At 41.5% G+C, this 17,707-nt stretch overlaps 2 protein-coding genes across 2 annotated transcripts; both read left to right on the top strand.

Moving 5' to 3' along the window:
• Positions 1 to 75: 75 nt before the first annotated feature.
• On the top strand, positions 76 to 1,808 carry LOC104922687 (claudin-10). Its single transcript, XM_010735580.3, has 5 exons — positions 76 to 713; positions 808 to 969; positions 1,056 to 1,137; positions 1,225 to 1,332; positions 1,435 to 1,808. Exons 1-5 carry the CDS (start codon positions 329 to 331, stop codon positions 1,628 to 1,630), a joined length of 933 nt encoding a protein of 310 aa, XP_010733882.2. The 5' UTR covers positions 76 to 328; the 3' UTR covers positions 1,631 to 1,808.
• A 2,181-nt stretch (positions 1,809 to 3,989) lies between these two features.
• Positions 3,990 to 17,327, top strand: dnajc3a (DnaJ (Hsp40) homolog, subfamily C, member 3a). The gene is made up of 12 exons (XM_010735579.3): positions 3,990 to 4,071; positions 4,543 to 4,653; positions 5,257 to 5,381; positions 6,423 to 6,497; positions 8,413 to 8,565; positions 8,656 to 8,837; positions 9,767 to 9,886; positions 10,173 to 10,278; positions 10,375 to 10,495; positions 14,538 to 14,670; positions 15,072 to 15,220; positions 15,888 to 17,327. The coding sequence occupies exons 1-12, from the start codon at positions 3,990 to 3,992 to the stop codon at positions 16,043 to 16,045; spliced, it is 1,515 nt and encodes a 504-aa protein (XP_010733881.2). The 3' UTR covers positions 16,046 to 17,327.
• The last annotated feature ends 380 nt before the right edge of the window (positions 17,328 to 17,707 follow it).

Raw genomic sequence — 17,707 nt, 5'->3', positions numbered from 1 at the left:
TGAGTCTTTTCTTCAGTGAATATTACTCAGTACTTGTGATTTTGCATCTGTAGATCATCGCTTCAAACCTTTTACACAAATACAAGTTATTTTATTTGTCTGTCAGTGTCATCATCAATTATAAATCTTGTGTCATTCAAGGTTATGATGAGGTTTTTCCTAGTTTCGAGCATGTGCCATTTTCTTGTTCACGTTGTTAAGACTTTGACCGTCCATCTGAAGTGTGAGCTAAACAAAACTGAACCCATGCTGGTAGCCTTGTGTGTGTCATACCAACAACAAACACATTACCAAGTGACCCTCATCGTTCAAGGCAAAACATGTGGTGATGTACACAAACCACATTCAGCCTTTTGCGTGTTTGTGTTTCCGTCTGCCACTGAGGAAGGAACTTTCAGGGCAGACATTGCTGGACGGTAGCTGCTGTGCCATTCCTCTGATTTGCCTTTTCTCTGTCTGGAGGCTCAACTTTGAAGCGATCATGAGCTACAGGACTGTGGTGATGTACATGGAGATCGTCTGCTTTATAATCTGCGTAACTGGATGGATCCTGGTCTGTTCCACCATGCCCACGGAGATCTGGACTTGGTCTGAAGTAGACAGCATAGTCCTGACCACATCTAACTACTTCTCCAACCTGTGGAAGGACTGTATATCTGATTCAACTGGAGTATCTGACTGCAAGGGAATTCCATCAATGCTTGCACTAAACTGTAAGTACTTTGAGCATGAGGCATGATTATGACTAAACTTAGATACTTTGTCTACTTAGATTGCATCTTGTAACTTCATCTTGTTCTTGGACAGGGGACATTCACATGTGCCGAGCTCTCATCATCATCTCCATTATCCTGTCTTTCTTTGGATCAATTCTGGTCTTAGTGGGAATGAAGTGCACTAAGATCGGGGGAACAGAGATTATTAATGCGAGAGTAACCTTTGCCGGGGGCATGAACTACCTTATTGGAGGTAATAACTGAGAGTTGTTTGTGAAAAGCTATAGCGCAATAGACTACATGATTAATCTTAAAGCTGATATGTGCCTTTTATTTCAGGGTTGTGTTCTATGGTTGCTTTCTCCTATTATGGAAACAAAATTAGAGCAGAATTCCAGGACCCTAACTTCAAGCCTCAGAGGTACGTACAATTAAAATGAACAAACTCAGCTTATTTAATGCATTCGCATTCATCAGATGGTTTATATATCATTCTATTTATTGACAGGTTTGAAATAGGCGTTGGCGTCTTTATCGGCTGGGGAGGCTCCACCTTACTTGTTGCCGGAGGCCTTGTTTACAGTATCTTTGCAGGGAAAGAAGGGTGCCACTCAAGGTAAAATTCTGCCAGTATAACATTATTTCATCCAACATTTCTACCCCCCTATCCACCTACAGAAGAAAATAACCATTCATTTCTTGAATCTAAACCTCACAGCTCAGAAAGACATCCCACCTACCAGTTCCCTGACGCCTACGCAGTTGTTCCGGCAAAAAAGAGCATCGCACCTTCGGCTTCGGAGATTAGCGAGAGCAGAAAATCAAGGACCACCACCACCAGTGGCAGCAGAGTCAGCAGCATCTCTGGAATCACCACTACCACCAAGTCGTCAGTTAAAACTGAATATGTGTGACCTCTTGGTGGAAAGAATTCTGTGTTTCTATACCTTTTGACTTGTCATAGCAGGAAAAGCACAGGCGCTACAAAGAACATTAACGATGGCTCTGGTCTATTCAAGTGTCCCCGTAAGCCGTGACAGTGAGCCGACATGCACAATAGCATAAATGCAAATCCAGCCATGATTGGCTGTGTTATTCTTCTGTGTCTACGCAAATGTTTTTTTAGATATACTGAATGTTGAACATTTCCAGGTGAAGATGACATAATAAAATCATCCAAAAGATCACTTTTGTATAACAAAACATGCATTTATGAATTATTTAGATGTCTTCTTGTTGTAGTTGAATTTGTTAGTTTGTCTGAACATATTTTGATATACTGTATTACGTTCTTGCACCGACCTGAGGCAAACTTTATTGAACTTGTAGAAATGTAGATATAACTATCTGTACATGAACACACAATTTAGTACTGTCAGATTTTGTTTTGAAATCTGCAATAAAATTTAATATTTCTATTGATTAAAATGCAAAATGTAACACCAACCATTTTTCCCTCTGCTGGCATATTGTGACCTCTGCTACTTATGTATAAAGTTATTTGTAACTAGTGTTAACAGAGAGGAAAAAAGGAGGGGAGTCAGATTTTGTCAGATTACATTTGCATCTGTCGTTTTACATCACCTCCGAGCCCAAAATGGGCTATACAAATAAAATTTGATTTGATTTAGTCGGAGCTCACAGTCTGGGCAGCCCGGATAACAAACTAAACTAACTAACAGCAGGTATAGCTTGCAGCAGTTTACTTAGAGAGAAGAGGCACAACAGCTGGAGGACATCAGACCAGCTCTGGTTCTGGCACAACACTGGCTCTGCTCCCTGTCAGCATTCACCTGAAAACCTCTTCTTCTTCCTGATGGTCCAAAACACCTGTAGTACAAACACTAACACCACCCCAGTGCTCTGAGCTCAGGGTCCCTGGGTAGCTTCAGGCTGCTCACTGATGTCATTAATGGTATGTTTGTTTCCCTCCTCCCATCTATGTTTTTTTCAAGAGGCATGCGTTCGGGTGATTTTCACCCGACGTTAGTGATAGTGAGTGCCATTTTTTGGCTGTCTACAATCTGATGCAGAAAGACTGTGCCTTCACCAGACAAGGGCTTACATGTCCCAGGAATGGGCGGACCAAAGAACAAGTTCCCAGCTCCATTATTTTTTTTGTTAGGAATATTCTCGTTAAGATTACCTGATTTTTCAATAATTTTGCTGCCTTTTTAAAGGGTCCCCCATGGTACCTTTCTTAAAAAATGTTTTATGTCGTATTGTATATTGGGAAATTAAAGAAGAGTACTAAAATTTGGCATACACTGTTGTACTTTTACATAAATTGATGAAAACTGTATTTTATCCGGCATATTATATCGGGTAAAATAAATTTAGTGATGGTGTTACTAATTTTAACGTTAGTGTTCTAGGGTTAAACATGATTTAAAATGTTACTTTATGGAGGAAAGGTTACATAATGTTGCTTTAAGTATAATTGGCATTGGACTTTTACTTGTAGCTTTCAGACATGGGACTTGACATAGCCTGTAACTTGACTTGACATAGCCTGTAACTTGACTTGACTTGACTTAACATAGCCTGTGACTTGACTTGACTTGACATAGCCTGTGACTTGACTTGACATAGCCTGTAACTTGACTAGACTTGCCATAGCCTGTAACTCGACTTGACATAGTCTGTGACTTGACTTGACATAACCTGTGACTTGACTTGACATAACCTGTAACTTGACTTGACTTGACTTGACATAACCTGTAACTTGACTTGACTTGACATAGCCTGTGACCTGACTTGACTTGACATAGCCTGTAACTTGACTTGACTTGACTTGCCCAAGAAAAAAATACTTGGGACTTACTTGTGACTTGAAGGTTAAGACTTGAGACTTACTTGAGACTTGCACATGTGTGACTTGGTCCCATGTCTTGTATCTTTATATAACAGAGTCCCTCTGCACTTTTTCCACCACACACACACACACACACACACACACACACACACACACTGATGATGACCATTTTATGCTGCCGTGGCTCCTCACCGTTGAACCAACAGCGGTGGGCGGGGTTGTAGGAACAGTCCCAGCCAATCACAGTCACCCACGACCGGTCGAGTTGAGTTCGCTGGTCCGCTGTGGAGCTGGGAGAAAAGAGCAGAGCAATGCTCAACAGCAGTAGTAGTAGTAGTCAACACATGGGGGACTGTTGAGTGTGTGAGGTGAAGCGTTAGTTTAGATAATTAAGTGTGTGTGTGTGTGGGACATAGTGTGGGAGTTCGGACCTGGTCTGGTGGTCTAAAGGTGTAACCATGGTTTCCATGGACCATGTAGCCCACAAGATACTGACTTACATCCCGTATGTTCTTGTGTTGATTGACCTGAGATATGAAGGTAAGAAGCTCACCACAGCTGCTGTTACTTTACTTTACTGGTAGTTACTTGTAACGTTACCGGCGGTAACTAAGTTTAAAACAGTAACGTTGACAGGCTGCTGTCTGTCAGCGTGACGTCACAGATGTCAGTTTGTTAGTAACGTTAGCTCGCGAGACAGATAACCGACCGTTGGCTAACGATAAGCTAATCGGTTTTATATATATTTATAAACGCATTTGTTAAAGTTACTCGTTTGTTTGAGCTTCCATGTGATTAAAACTAACTAGTGTAACTAATTCGGTGACGGAAGCCAGTCAACCTTTTTATCTCACGTTATCTTTACAGCCTAGTTTGACAGCTAACTTCAGCTAACACGTCAAAGTTAACTTCGGTTTGATTGACAGGCGGGAAATAAACAAACGCTGGAGTAACGTTACTGTACTTTAGTCGTGTGTGATGATATATCAGTGTGATGTGTGTGTTTTTCAGGAGTGAAGTGTGGCAGGGATGGGAGTGTGGACAATCACATGGAGATGGGGAAGAAGCTGCTCGCTGCTGGCCAGCTAGCAGATGCTCTCTCTCATTTCCATGCTGCTGTGGGTAAGTGTTTACCTTTTTAACACATGTTTACTTTTTTTACACGTGTTTACCTTTTTAACACGTGTTTACCTTTTTAACACGTGTTTACCTTTTTTACACGTGTTTACCTTTTTAACACGTGTTTACCTTTTTACACTTCAGGGTTCCCACGGGTGTTTGAATTCCTTGATAATGCTTGAATTTCAATTCAGTGTTTTCAAGGTTGTGAAAATGCTTTAATTTTTTGTGAAGTGCTTGAAAATGCTTGAAATTTGTGTGATGTCTATTTGTCACTGTGGTAGTTACACAATACACCGCTCACAAGCTGAGAATACAAGCCAATTCACAATTACTTAAAAATCAAAACAGTCAATCTACCACCATATGAAATAATGCTAATTAGACCCATGTTATTATGCCCTACAGTGGCACCGCTGCGCTTCCCATGACCATCATGGCAAACACAACTAGTAGGCTACCTATTTAAAGGTGCTGGAAAAGTGGAAAAACTGGTGCTTGAAGGTGCTTGAAAAGTGCTTGAATTTGTTCATGAAAAAGGTGTGGGAACCCTGACACTTGCAAAATGCATCATTTGCATTGTTTTCTTTTCATCATCATCATCAGACGGAGATCCCAAGAACTACATGGCCTTCTACAGGAGAGCTACAGTGTTTCTAGCCATGGGGAAGTCAAAGTCTGCACTGCCCGACTTAAGCAAAGTCATTGAGCTCAAACCAGATTTCACATCTGTGAGTGTTTGCGTGGTTTATAATCATTTATTTGCACACAGTTTTATGTCATACATGCAATGTCTGATGTAAAGTGTTTAGAAGATGCATGCACACATCAATCAGAATCAGAAATACTTTATTAATCCCCGCAGGGAAATTGCAATTTTGCTTTGAGTCTGTAAAAGTGGCTGGTGCCATTTGCCACACATGGTATATGTGCAAGTTTATAGATTAAATAATCAAGTCAATGGGGTTTTATTGTCATTTCAACCATGCGCACAGTACACAGTGAACACAAGACAGTGTTTTGCCAAGGAGCGTGGTGCTACTTGAAACGTAACGACGTGTGCAAAACAATGCAGACGGGACTGCGATAAAGTACACACACATTAAAACACATAATACAATAATACAGCCTCATTTAAATATCAGGAAAACATTAAAATATTCTGAATATTAAGAATACAACTGATAGATATCAACTTAGTCTACCCAAAACAGCGTAAATTAACATGTAAGATTTGTGAGAATGTACTGACTACTTTTCATTCACATTTTAAGATTAAATGTTATAGGTCTATTTAGACTCAACAACCTTTAATCAACGCGTCAAGCTGCAGCTGCTTGGTGAGACAGTGTTTCACCAAGGACTGGGGTGCTACATGAAACATAACAACATAGTGCAGGCAGGACTAGAAAAAGTGCATACACAGTACAACACATAATACAAAAAGGGCTACGGAAAGTGCAGATACATCCAGACAGAGAGTAACAGACTACGATATGTATGTATGTGTGCTACATATGGACATATACAGTATGTCTATATTAGGTATGTACGGTAGAGGGGTAGATATTGAATAAATATTGATTAGAGATAAAAGGTGCAATCTGCACATTTATTTATGTTTGCAGTTATATTAACAGTCTGCATCCTTTTTTTTATCGTTTTACTGTTTAACTCCATGCACATGGGAAACTGCTCAGGTATCTCAGCTGTGTTAAGTCTTCATTTACAGTCTTATGCAAAGCATGTTTTCTCTCTCTCTCTGTCAACAGGCACGACTTCAGAGAGGAAACCTCCTTCTGAAGCAAGGAAAACTAGATGAAGCTGAGAGCGACTTCAAGAAAGTGGTAAGCAATATCCAGATAAAACCTCCACGGCAACACGACTGAAGGAGACACACTATTTTTGTTAGATATGTAGAGTTCACCAGGAGGTGTCAGTGTTGATCCGTAGCCTGGTGAAACTAAACTCAAGCATGAAAACGAGGCTTAATGTTCTTTCCACACAGTTATTGTACACGGATGACAACGTGAGAGGTTTTGGTGGATTGATTGACTTTATTTGTTGAAGCCACATAGCAAGGACGTTAAAAATGGATGCACTCAGGCCACATAAGACCTTGGCGAACAGGGAAAATCTGCGTACAAGATGTAGATAATAACTAAATTGGCAGTGTACTCTCATTTGGGCCTTCAGGCCATTTTTAGGTGCTCGTTAAGGATTAGGATTGTAGCTCACTAATGCATTTTCCATTAGAATTACCATTTTACAGTTTAACAACACTCCCAGAAGACACAAGTGCCCTTGTTATATCTACTATTAATTCTTAGATTCATTTCGCCAGGGGCATGTGGCAGAACCTGCAAGCTCATAGGCATGTTTTGATCATTAGTGCCTTGACTTTACACAAAAAAAAAAAAAGTTAACTTCATTGTCATTGCACAGTACACGTACTGAGACACCAAAGAAGTTTAGTTTATCTAACTAGAAGTGCAAAAAACCTGTTGCTGGACAAGGTTAATCTTCTTGGCTTTCATCACACTCGTGCACTCTTTGCATATGATTTGTTTTTTAAGCTTAACACTACTGCACACACACTTCAGCCGCAACAACCAGGAAAGTTTTCCACAGGCTGCCGTCGCCCGGGGGGGGAGGGTGCTCACGCAGTGGCATAACAGCTGTCCAAAAGTGAAGCCAAATCGATCACCCACCGGTGGCTGAGCAAGCATCCTTAAACATCAATATCGCTATCAATCATGTGCGTTTCATCGTGGGAAGCCAAAATCTTGATCACAATTAATATTCGATTATTCATGCAATAACGCAGACCTAGTTCAGAAGTAGATAAATAACAGTAACACTAAGAAATACTTTTTACAACAGGTGTAGTGTAAATATACATTGTGGGTGTAAGAATGATTAATGCTAGCAGCTTGCACTATAGAATAAACGGCTGCATATGACGAAATAAACTCAGTGTATACGTTATATATCAGATGCACATGTCAGATACAAGTACAGTATAGACAGTAGCATATGTATGTTACTAGGCAGGGAGCTGTTCCTGAGCTGAGAGTGCTCTAGCACCTCCCATACAGTATGTGTTTAGTCTTGTATTCCTGTTCGACAGGCTGTAATCTAACCTCAGCAGTTAATATTGAAGAGTGCAATATTCAACTGTATTATTAGTGTGCATGTGTTTTTTTTTTTTATTAAATACAAGTCAACAGTCACTTTCTGTGAATGTCTAACAAATATAAAGTTTTGCAATCGCAAAGTTGGATGCTTCCACGGAGCCGCTTTCCCAACAGAGGCCAGCAGGCATCCACACTCGTGCTGTTTGCTTGTATAATGTCAAGGCACATGCTGTTCACTGCTCTTGCAGTCCACATCGATGGTCTAGCATTATTATTGTAATTATAATTATATTAATATTATTTATACATCATGATCTCGCCTAAGCTGAGCTCGTAGGACACTCTAAAAGGGTACCTAGGTCCTATTCCGAAAGGATGTACCATTACCTGAGATTACTACTGTGAATATATTAACCTCTATGATGAGGGTGATTATACTGCAGTGGGGTTAGGGAATAGTAAGCACTGCTACTTCTGTGATAGGCGATGCTTTTAAGAGCCTCTTTAGAGATATAAGAGCTCATACCGGTATGCGTTGGTGAAGGACTGAATCCAATTTTAATTTTAATACTGCTTCATCCACGACTAAGTATGCAGTGTAACACCTCGCTTTGCGATCTTCCAGCTGAAGTCCAACCCCAGCGCCAAAGAGGAGAACGAAGCCCAGAGTCAGCTGACAAAATCGGATGAAATTCAGCGCTTGGTTGCTCAGGCACGCAGCAGCTTCAACAGCCAGGATTACGTGACAGCTGCTGCCCAGCTCGACGCCATCATCGACGTAAGATACCTACCTTCTCAGCGGCGCCTAATTTTCCTGTAAAAGTCACATTGTCTGTGTTTGAGTCAGTCACTGTCCGCCTGTTTACAGACTTGCGTTTGGGATGTGGCCTCTCGTGAGATGCGAGCGGAGTGTTTCATTCAAATGGGAGAGATGGGGAAGGCGATCAGTGACCTCAAAGCTACATCCAAGTTAAAGAGTGACAACACTCAGGCTTTCTACAAACTCAGCACCATCTACTATAATCTCGGAGACCACGAGATGTCCCTCAAGTAAGACTCGGTTACTGCTTCTTGTACTGTGTCAGTATGTCCGTTTTGTACAGTGAACTCTGTTTAAATCGAGGAACTTCATATCAGTGTATTACGGCTACTAGCATCTCATTACATATGAATTGCATTTGTCTTTCTGTGATAATGAGGTGGAAAGAATAACATAGGATATCACGATACAATGCAACAGTCCTGCAGGGCCTGATGGTCATTTTTCAGTCATAACTAGTCACCAGATATTAAATATTTGCAGTGGAACTCTGTGAGTTGTCTCATTAAAAACCATGAAAATGGTTATTTTCACTTTTAATAGCTTCAACATGCTGCTGATTGGTGTTCAGCTTACTAGCCTAATATGTAATTTTGTTTTCTGCTTCACAAAATGTGAAAATCTTTTATATGATCTTAAATTCAGTGTTTTAGACTGACCGACCAAGCTCAAACTAAATACATCAATAAATAAAACTGTAGAAATCAGCTTTTCCTTTATGCTTCAATCATTTGGTTAAAAAACAACAAAAATACTTTTTTTTTAAATTTTCTTTACCACCAACCAGTTGACAAACAAATTAAAAGTCTTATTTTTAACTCCTTCACTCCTCTATTTGGTCTTGGCACATATTTAATCAGTTATCTATTTCCCCCACACGTAACATTTCTCATGTTCCTCTTCACATTACATCAGACTGTTTGGCGAGCTAGCTGAAAAACACTTCTAACTAAACATCAGGCGCGAGGCAGAAAGCACCGCTGCAGCGTTTTCAGCCAACAATCATCAGTTAACTCAAGCTTCAGAAATGACCACATAAAAACTGCTGGACTGTTGTGTTAGTTTAAAGTCTTCTTGTCGTTTTGTTTGTTTTTGTACATCATGTAATCTGGAAAATCGGCGTGTTCTGACTTTCCTCCTCCTCCCGTCTGATCTGCAGTGAGGTACGCGAGTGCCTGAAGCTCGATCCCGATCACAAGCAGTGCTACAGCCATTACAAGCAGGTCAAAAAGCTCAACAAGCAGATCCAGTCTGCAGAGGAACTCATGCAAGAGCAGAGGTATGTGCGTGTGTTTGTGTAGGAATTATATATAATATTCCCTCTGAATAGCAATAGCAGGGATTGCATCAGTTGGAGAATGACTGTCTCATTCCCTCGAGCACTCTGACTTTCTGGTCTTACAAACAGGCATGCAAATCCCATCCCAGTGTGAATGGATGTCGCATCATATTTGACATACATAAGACATCACATTCCCAAGACTGAGCAGAGCGGATAACAAGAGTGGCATGATGTTCAGTGGGTTGCTGTTCAACACCTACCTGCCTCCTGCTCTCTTTTTTAGGTACGAAGAGGCAGTGAGCAAATACGAGGCAGTGATGAAGACCGAGCCCAACGTGCACCATTTCTCTCTTTTTGCCAAAGAGCGCATCTGCCACGCGCTGGCACAGGTAAGACACGACAGGTATCAACTCACTCTTTGACTTCATGAAACAACACACCTAACCAACGTGGGTTTTATTTTTCTGTGTGTGTGTCATGACCAGAGCCAGGAAGCGAGCAGAGCTATCCAAGTGTGTAGCGTAGTTCTCCAGTCGGACCCGGAGAACGTCAACGTGCTGAAAGACAGAGCCGAGGCCTACATCCAAGAGGAAGAGTACGAGGAAGGTAAGCCAGTAGTTGACACAGGAGTTGTTTCTATTAGAGAAGTTTTAGAGTGTTTTCACACCACAGCTGTTTGGTGCAGAGCAAACAAGCGAACTCCGGTCCGCCGTACAGTGGGAAACGCAAACATCTATCTATCCAGCGAACCAAAGAGAGGAAGTAACCCAAAGCTGTCTTTTTCCGTCCTGCTGCATTCGTCTCGTGTACAGAGCAACATGCTTGATAGCTCGCTGCCTCGCCTGCTGCTCATACTGGGCAGCGTCTGGTGAGAAAATAATTAGGTTTGAACACCAGAGTAAATACATAAACCCAGAGACTGCACAAATTTGGTGTTGTTTTTGTTGGATTCCCGTTTTTTTTGGTCCTGGCCAATCGATGAGCTGGGTTTTCTTCTTCCTCCATGTTTTTTTTTTTTTCTGGTTAGTGCTCGTTCACGCAATACTGTCCCCAAAAGAGCAGCTGTTGTAACTGCATGACGTTGTCCAGGCGGTTTGGTGCAGTGTGAAAGTGAACCACACCAAATGAAGTCAGCGTTCCCCTTTAGTGATGAGTTACTGAAATCTACAAGCAGTGCACTTCAGACCCTTCAAACATTTGAATGTTTTCAGAGAGGCCGGGTCATCCTGTGTGTGCTGTTGAATTGTTCTGCTGCGTTTCTGCTTTTCAGCCTCCCCTCGTCGACATAAATCAAGTGTTGCAATAACCCTAAGACTACCGGTGTCATGGCAAGAGTCTAACACAAGGGGCCCTTGTAACACTACATAAAAATAAAAAAACCCACAGTGAAATGATGATAAAACGCCAAAGACACTTCATACACATTAACATGTGATTTTAATGTAAACATCCAAAGGAAATTATGCAGAATTTCTTGTTTATCAAGCCCGAAGCTTTTCTTTGGTGACTGTGCCAAAACACACACACATACACACACTTAAACACACAGCACTTAGTATTTCCACTGAGTATTTTACTGGGCGAGGAGAGCCAGAAACAGCAGCCTCCACTATCTGTTGTCAAATCGCAGAAAGTCCAGCGATGGCAGGTGGTGAAATCCCCAGGAATAGTCTGTCTCCCAGCCATCACTTTACCTGTCACCTGATGTTCTGCTACCACCGCGCAAACAACCAACAGATATTTTTGTCAAAATCCCCTGCCCACATTTTATGTTTATCCATCAATCAAGTTTTGAAATTTAGTGTAAAGCCTTCCACCCACAGCCCCGGCGTCTTTGTGAACTCTAGTTTCCACTCTCCAGCTGCTCGGTGTATTACAGTTTGAAACTCTCACACACACGATCAAATATTGGAAAAATGTCGTGAAGTTTAGGATGCTGTACGAATATGTATCACAAATATAGAAAAGTCAGTCAAGGCATGGTGATATTTGCAATCTGTCAAAGGATGGAGTCCCTTGTACTTGAAGAAGGAAACAAAACCAACACTTTTTGTTGGATCCCAAAGTTTAAAGAGGATAAAAAAATATATTTTCATTTTTCATCTCAACCATTTTCATGAGACTTTAAACTATTTCCAGTCCGTCAGGCTCCAGCACTTCTATTGATTTGCACTTTGTCATCTAATAAATTGTAAAGTAATGACTCATAAGTTCTTAACAAACTCGATGTGATGCACACAATATTTTTTTTACAGTGGTTATTTTTCAACAGCCTGCTTCTAGCTGAAGTGATTCAAGGTAACTGCAGCCGATCTGCCGCGTGTGTGTGACTACAGACAAAGTGCGTCATTCAAATTGGAGACGGCAGATGGAAAAACATTTTTACCTCATACCTTTTTCAGATGGCCGTGCAGGCTGTCAGTCAGCTCAAAGGAAAGGCTGTCACGATGAGACATCCTGGTAGGAATCGGGAGAGCATTTGCTGCCGTCATGCTGCCATCATTGCCGTGATGAGTACAAAACTTTTTTTTTTTTTTTTTTGTGTACGTGTTCGAGCACTTTTACCTTTTTATTTTGATGCTACACCTTCACGACAACCCGAAACATGTCTAATAGTTAATCAAGGCGTTAGAAAGTGAAACAGACAAGCAAAACATGACACGGCGTGAGTCACCAGGACGGCAAACTGGCACAGGCGATCCGGCCCGGCGCAGAGCTGCACTTTGTGCAGGTGCTGAAAATAAAGCCCTCAGGCTGACTCGTCAGGTCGAAGTTCTTTGAAAGAGGTAAAACCGCGTCACAGAAGAAAAATAAATGATTCATTCGTTTCACACACACACACACACACACACACAAAACGTCTGGTGCTTTACGGGTACAAGTTGTAGAAAAGAAATGTATTTCTGTTCACATCCACTCGAGGTTAGTGTGACACACTGATGCTTTAATTTTAGTTTCAGCTCGGCTAACAGCTCATAGAAGTGTTGGAGAGATATAAAGAAAACAGCAGCTATGAAAAAAGAGAGGAGATGGATTAAAAACCTCTATGGCAGTTTTTCATTTATGGCGTAGAACCCAAAAATACGGTTTGAACTTTTAGACGAGAGAACAAAACAAGTCCCGAGCTTGTCATACTAAAAAAAAAACGTCCAATTAACACCCCCCCCCCCCCAATTAACATCAGCACTGCTCCAGGCGGTTCAGCCCCAGAATAACATCACAAGATCCAGCCGCAAACCGCCCTGGATGCTGGCTGAGCCGAGGCCGCGTAAGGTGTCATTAACATGGCATGAACACATCAGCAGGTGGGGAAGAAGCGAAACCTCATGTGGGCTTTTAAACTGTCAGGACCCATGGGTGTTACATTCACTTCAGTGCACCTCACAGAGTAAACAAGCTTCAAAGCAGCCAAACGCGTGCACACAAACAGCCCGGAGCTGCTGCTGCTGCACGATCTGAAGGAGATGGAGCTCACTTAATGAATAAAGTGGTTTAATTTATTAGTGCAACATCAAGCTTTTTCAGAAATGGATTACCGAGGACACTGAATGTTACGCAGGTCATAATGTTTAACCATTCATTAACATGTGCTCGTTCAAATGTCACTCAAGTGCAGCTGTTTGTCTTTAGATAAACGTGACAGTGTTTCAGATACGGACGCTTGTTTGATTTTCAGTCTGTCCTGACATTCGTGGCTCCTCGGGGGGAATTGTAATCACTTTTAATGCAGTCATCGCGTCAGAATTCCTGGATACCCGATCACCTCAAGAGATTTCCATCAGCCTCGGCTACTGTACTGTTAGATAGACTAAAGACTAAAGGCCGTGAGCATGGCTGAAAGCAACACTGTGCCTCAGTGCATCACAGAGCAGTCAGCATAGCTGTAGACCGGTCAGACTTTCTACACCACGTTTGTCTCCCCAAGTCCCACTATTAAAATCCAGCAGTGTTCAAGTACGGACAGTTAACACAAAAGAGAAGATTATTTACTGTATCCTGAACAGAACCATGTCAAGAACCAGAACTCATTTGGTCCTGACTCGCACTTACCTTCCTGTTTGGAGCCAGGATTGTCTTTTACCTCCACACACTACCGTTAGGTAATCGTGGATGTATGCGTGCCACAGAGATGAACGTGTCACAGTGTGAGGCTGATGCTGAAACATCTTCAATCAAAGCAGTGCTGTAGACATTTTTCTCTTCATGGGATGATGACTTTAGATGAATCACAGTGTCGGGCTCCGGGTCCAGAATCATTTGTTCATGAGTCGACAAACTGCAGTAAATATTTGTCTTCATTATTTTTAATGATTGATTTGTTTCGGCGAAGATGTCTGAAAACGTCGGGGCGGCAGAGAATCATGAAACCGGATACAGACGCGTTCCACAGAAACGTTCACGTCACCACGGCTAAATTGAGGAAATTAAGGCACAGATTGAAAAAAATAACGTGATTATCGTCGGCTGGTCGATGTAAATTCTTGTTTGTCTTTTGTTGGGTTCATTACTCAAAGACACTCGAGCAGCGTTTGCCACAACAAGCCTGTGTTTTGGAAAGACTGTCCTTTAAATACCGTACTTCACTTCCCATTTGCTGCTTCGGATGAGTAAGCAATTCTCATTCTATCTTCTTTTTTTTATTTTCCAGCTATTAAGGACTACGAGACCGCTGCAAAACACAGCGAGAATGACCGTCAGATAAAAGAAGGCCTGGAGAAAGCTCAGCGACTCCTCAAGCAGTCTCAGAAGAGGGACTATTATAAGATCCTGGGAGTGAAGAGGTGGGAACCGATCATTCTGGGTTTTTTTTTTATATACTTTCTATACTTGTAGAGAAGTTTCTTTTCTTGGCTCTTTCTTTACAAATGGGTTGCTGCACCAGAAAGCAACGTGGGATTGTGTTGAATAACCACTGCCCCACAAAAACCCCACTGCTCCGGAAAACAGCATTTTTCTCTCTCTTTCAAACATTTGTGTTCAAAAGCACAATTGACAATTCCAGACTACATTTTAAGTCCTTGTTATAAAAAGTAATGGTTTATTACATCAGAGCCAGTGTGCTAACACCGGACGATTATTATTAGACCCAGTTTTTGTTGAAAAGAAGCGAAGAGAAGCCCTTTTTTTTTTTTCCTGAAATAAATGTGCTGATAATACTCTTCCCCCCCCCTCGTTGTCACAGAACTGCCCAGAAAAAGGAGATTATCCGAGCCTACAGGAAACTGGCACAGCAGTGGCATCCCGACAACTTCCAGGATCCAGAGGAGAAGAAGAAGGCTGAGAAGAAGTTCATAGACATAGCTCAGGCTAAAGAGGTTCTCACTGACCCAGGTAAGAAGTGCGAGGTCTGTGGAGTCAGTGGAAAGTTGTTACTGCCAATCTCCCAGTAAATGTCAGGCCTCTGAGGGGCAGCCGCGAACAGCTCACCGCTTGCTATTTTGAGCTTGAGACCTTCATTATTTCAGAGCATCAGTTTTTATTTCAGTAAAATAGTTTCATCCAAACGGTCTCCCGGAGAATCTGAGAATCATCGGTGGATCCAACTACGCTACTGTCACTTTTACCACCGTTAACTGCTTCCTAACCGGACTCATCGAGATCAGTGTGTAAAATTTCATTTTAATTGCAGTTTGATATGTTTTATATTAACATTACTGCTTCAGATCATTCAAACGGTGAATTAAATTTATGAACTTCTTCGTCTACTTAAATCAGGCCAAACAAAAGCATCCTTGTAAATTTCATAAAACCAGATAATCCGTCATAAATTAATCAAATTCATATGAAATGCACTCAGAGTCCCGAATGTGAGCCCTCCAGAGACTTCACAAATGTTGCTTATATTACATTTTTTGTGTTAATTCTCTAAATAATCTTTATTTCTTCAGCCTTACTTCATAATGAACATTTCTAACTCAAAGCTAAACATGATGAGATATGAGATATGGATGGATATTATTTTTCTGTTCAGTACTGACACGTCATCTTTGCTTTCCAGAGATGAGGACCAAGTTTGACCACGGGGAGGACCCCATGGATCCAGAGAGCCAGCAGGGTCACCACCATCATCAAAACTTCCACGGAGGCTTCCAAGGCTTCCAGGGTTTCAATCCATTCGGCTCCGGACCGTTCAACTTTAAATTCAACTTCAACTGAAGACGCTCACATCTGTGGAGGCGCAGAGTGTGCTTGCAGTTATTTTTGTTTTTTAAAATTCTGCTAATTGTTCCGAGATAACGGAGCTCGATAAGATAATTCATCAAGTGTTTTCCTACAGTCTCCTGGGATGCGATACGTTGTCTGTCCACAGCTACGTACTAAAACTCAACAAAACTGTCACTGACAATATTTATCTACATTTATAAATCAGAGTATAAACAATGATCACTCACAGCTTTATTATAGAGCTCGCTCTCTCTCTCCTATTGTTTCCTTCAGTCGTCTGTGTGGATTATAACAGGAGCCTAAAGTTCTATTTACGACCACGAAAAGCACTGAGCTGTCATCGTCTGCCTGTCTGGATATTGCCACACTTGCACACAGGCACACCCCGTTAATTAGCCTCATTATTTAGCACAAACACTCACCTGCTCCTCCTCAGTCATATATATCACACACAGCGACAAAGCAGCTGACAGATGTCCTGATCTGGGAGGTCTCCCTGGATTACTGCAAACCTCACAGCTCAGCATGAGGCAGTTTTGTGCTGACGATTAGGCTAAATTAGAGGATGCTTGTGCTGTCCTGTAGTCCTGGAGCATCCGAATGAGAGAGAGCTACATGAACAGATTTGTCGGTTGTTGGATTTGGAGTGATTCTTGTGAATACACTTATTAATAAATGTCAATAAACGTTTAGTTTCTGCTGACAGTTTTGTTTGCACCGAGTCGTCCAATGTGGACAAACGCCATTCAGACTATTGGCTGAAGCTTCACAGGCCACTGTGCTGACAAAACACTTGCCGAATCGTCTCATCATCACGATAACGGGATAATTAACTCATCTTGAAAGAACACTATTAAATAAACATTCTGTGTTCGTACACGTCCAGCACAGCTGGGCTGGATTTTTTGTGTTTTCCGCTCCCTGTTTGAAAGGGAGGTCGCTGGCGTAAGGAACGTCAGAGCACACAGACGTGGAGGAAATAATGACTTTTACTTCAGTGACCTTAATTAAAGATGCATCTTTATTGTTCTGTTTTGAGTTGGGAGGTTGAAGTTCTGTTGCTATGCTAACAAATATCTGCAATGTTCGAAGCAGCTTTTTTTTTTTTTTTATGTCAGTGTTAGTGCTTCAATCTGACACTTGCATCCATTCCTTGTCTACAATTCACATCCATTCGTAAGTTCCAATTTGTACATAGGTACAGTGCTATTTTTATATGAATGGAGTTTCTCTGAACTGTAAATAAAGAATTATTTATGTACTTTAAATTGAACTTAAAGGGCACGAGTACTGCTGTGTGGGCGGGATGGAGACTTCGCTACATTTATAAATTGAGGCTCGTTTGAGAAATGGCACTTTGTACAACGGCACTTCTTCATCATTACATCTACCCTTTCTCCAACTGCAGCAATCTGAACTGCTTCTCTTCCCCATAAATGCATTTTCAACTCTGTAAAATGGTTTATACCGAGGAACAAATCAGTGCATGAACAACAGATTTCACCAGAGGTTTTTCTAATGGTGGTTTTTGTAGCAAAGATTTATTCTTTTTCACCAGACAGTAATATAAACATGTCCATTTGACACAGCACAGTGAACGATGGGTGCCCTGAGAGCAGACTTCCTGCACCCATTTTTTATTGACGGAGAGAA

The sequence above is a fragment of the Larimichthys crocea genome, chromosome XVIII, assembly GCF_000972845.2.
Source record: "Larimichthys crocea isolate SSNF chromosome XVIII, L_crocea_2.0, whole genome shotgun sequence".
Classification (NCBI taxonomy): Eukaryota; Metazoa; Chordata; class Actinopteri; family Sciaenidae; genus Larimichthys; species Larimichthys crocea.
This window is presented reverse-complemented; position numbering and strand designations above follow the sequence as displayed.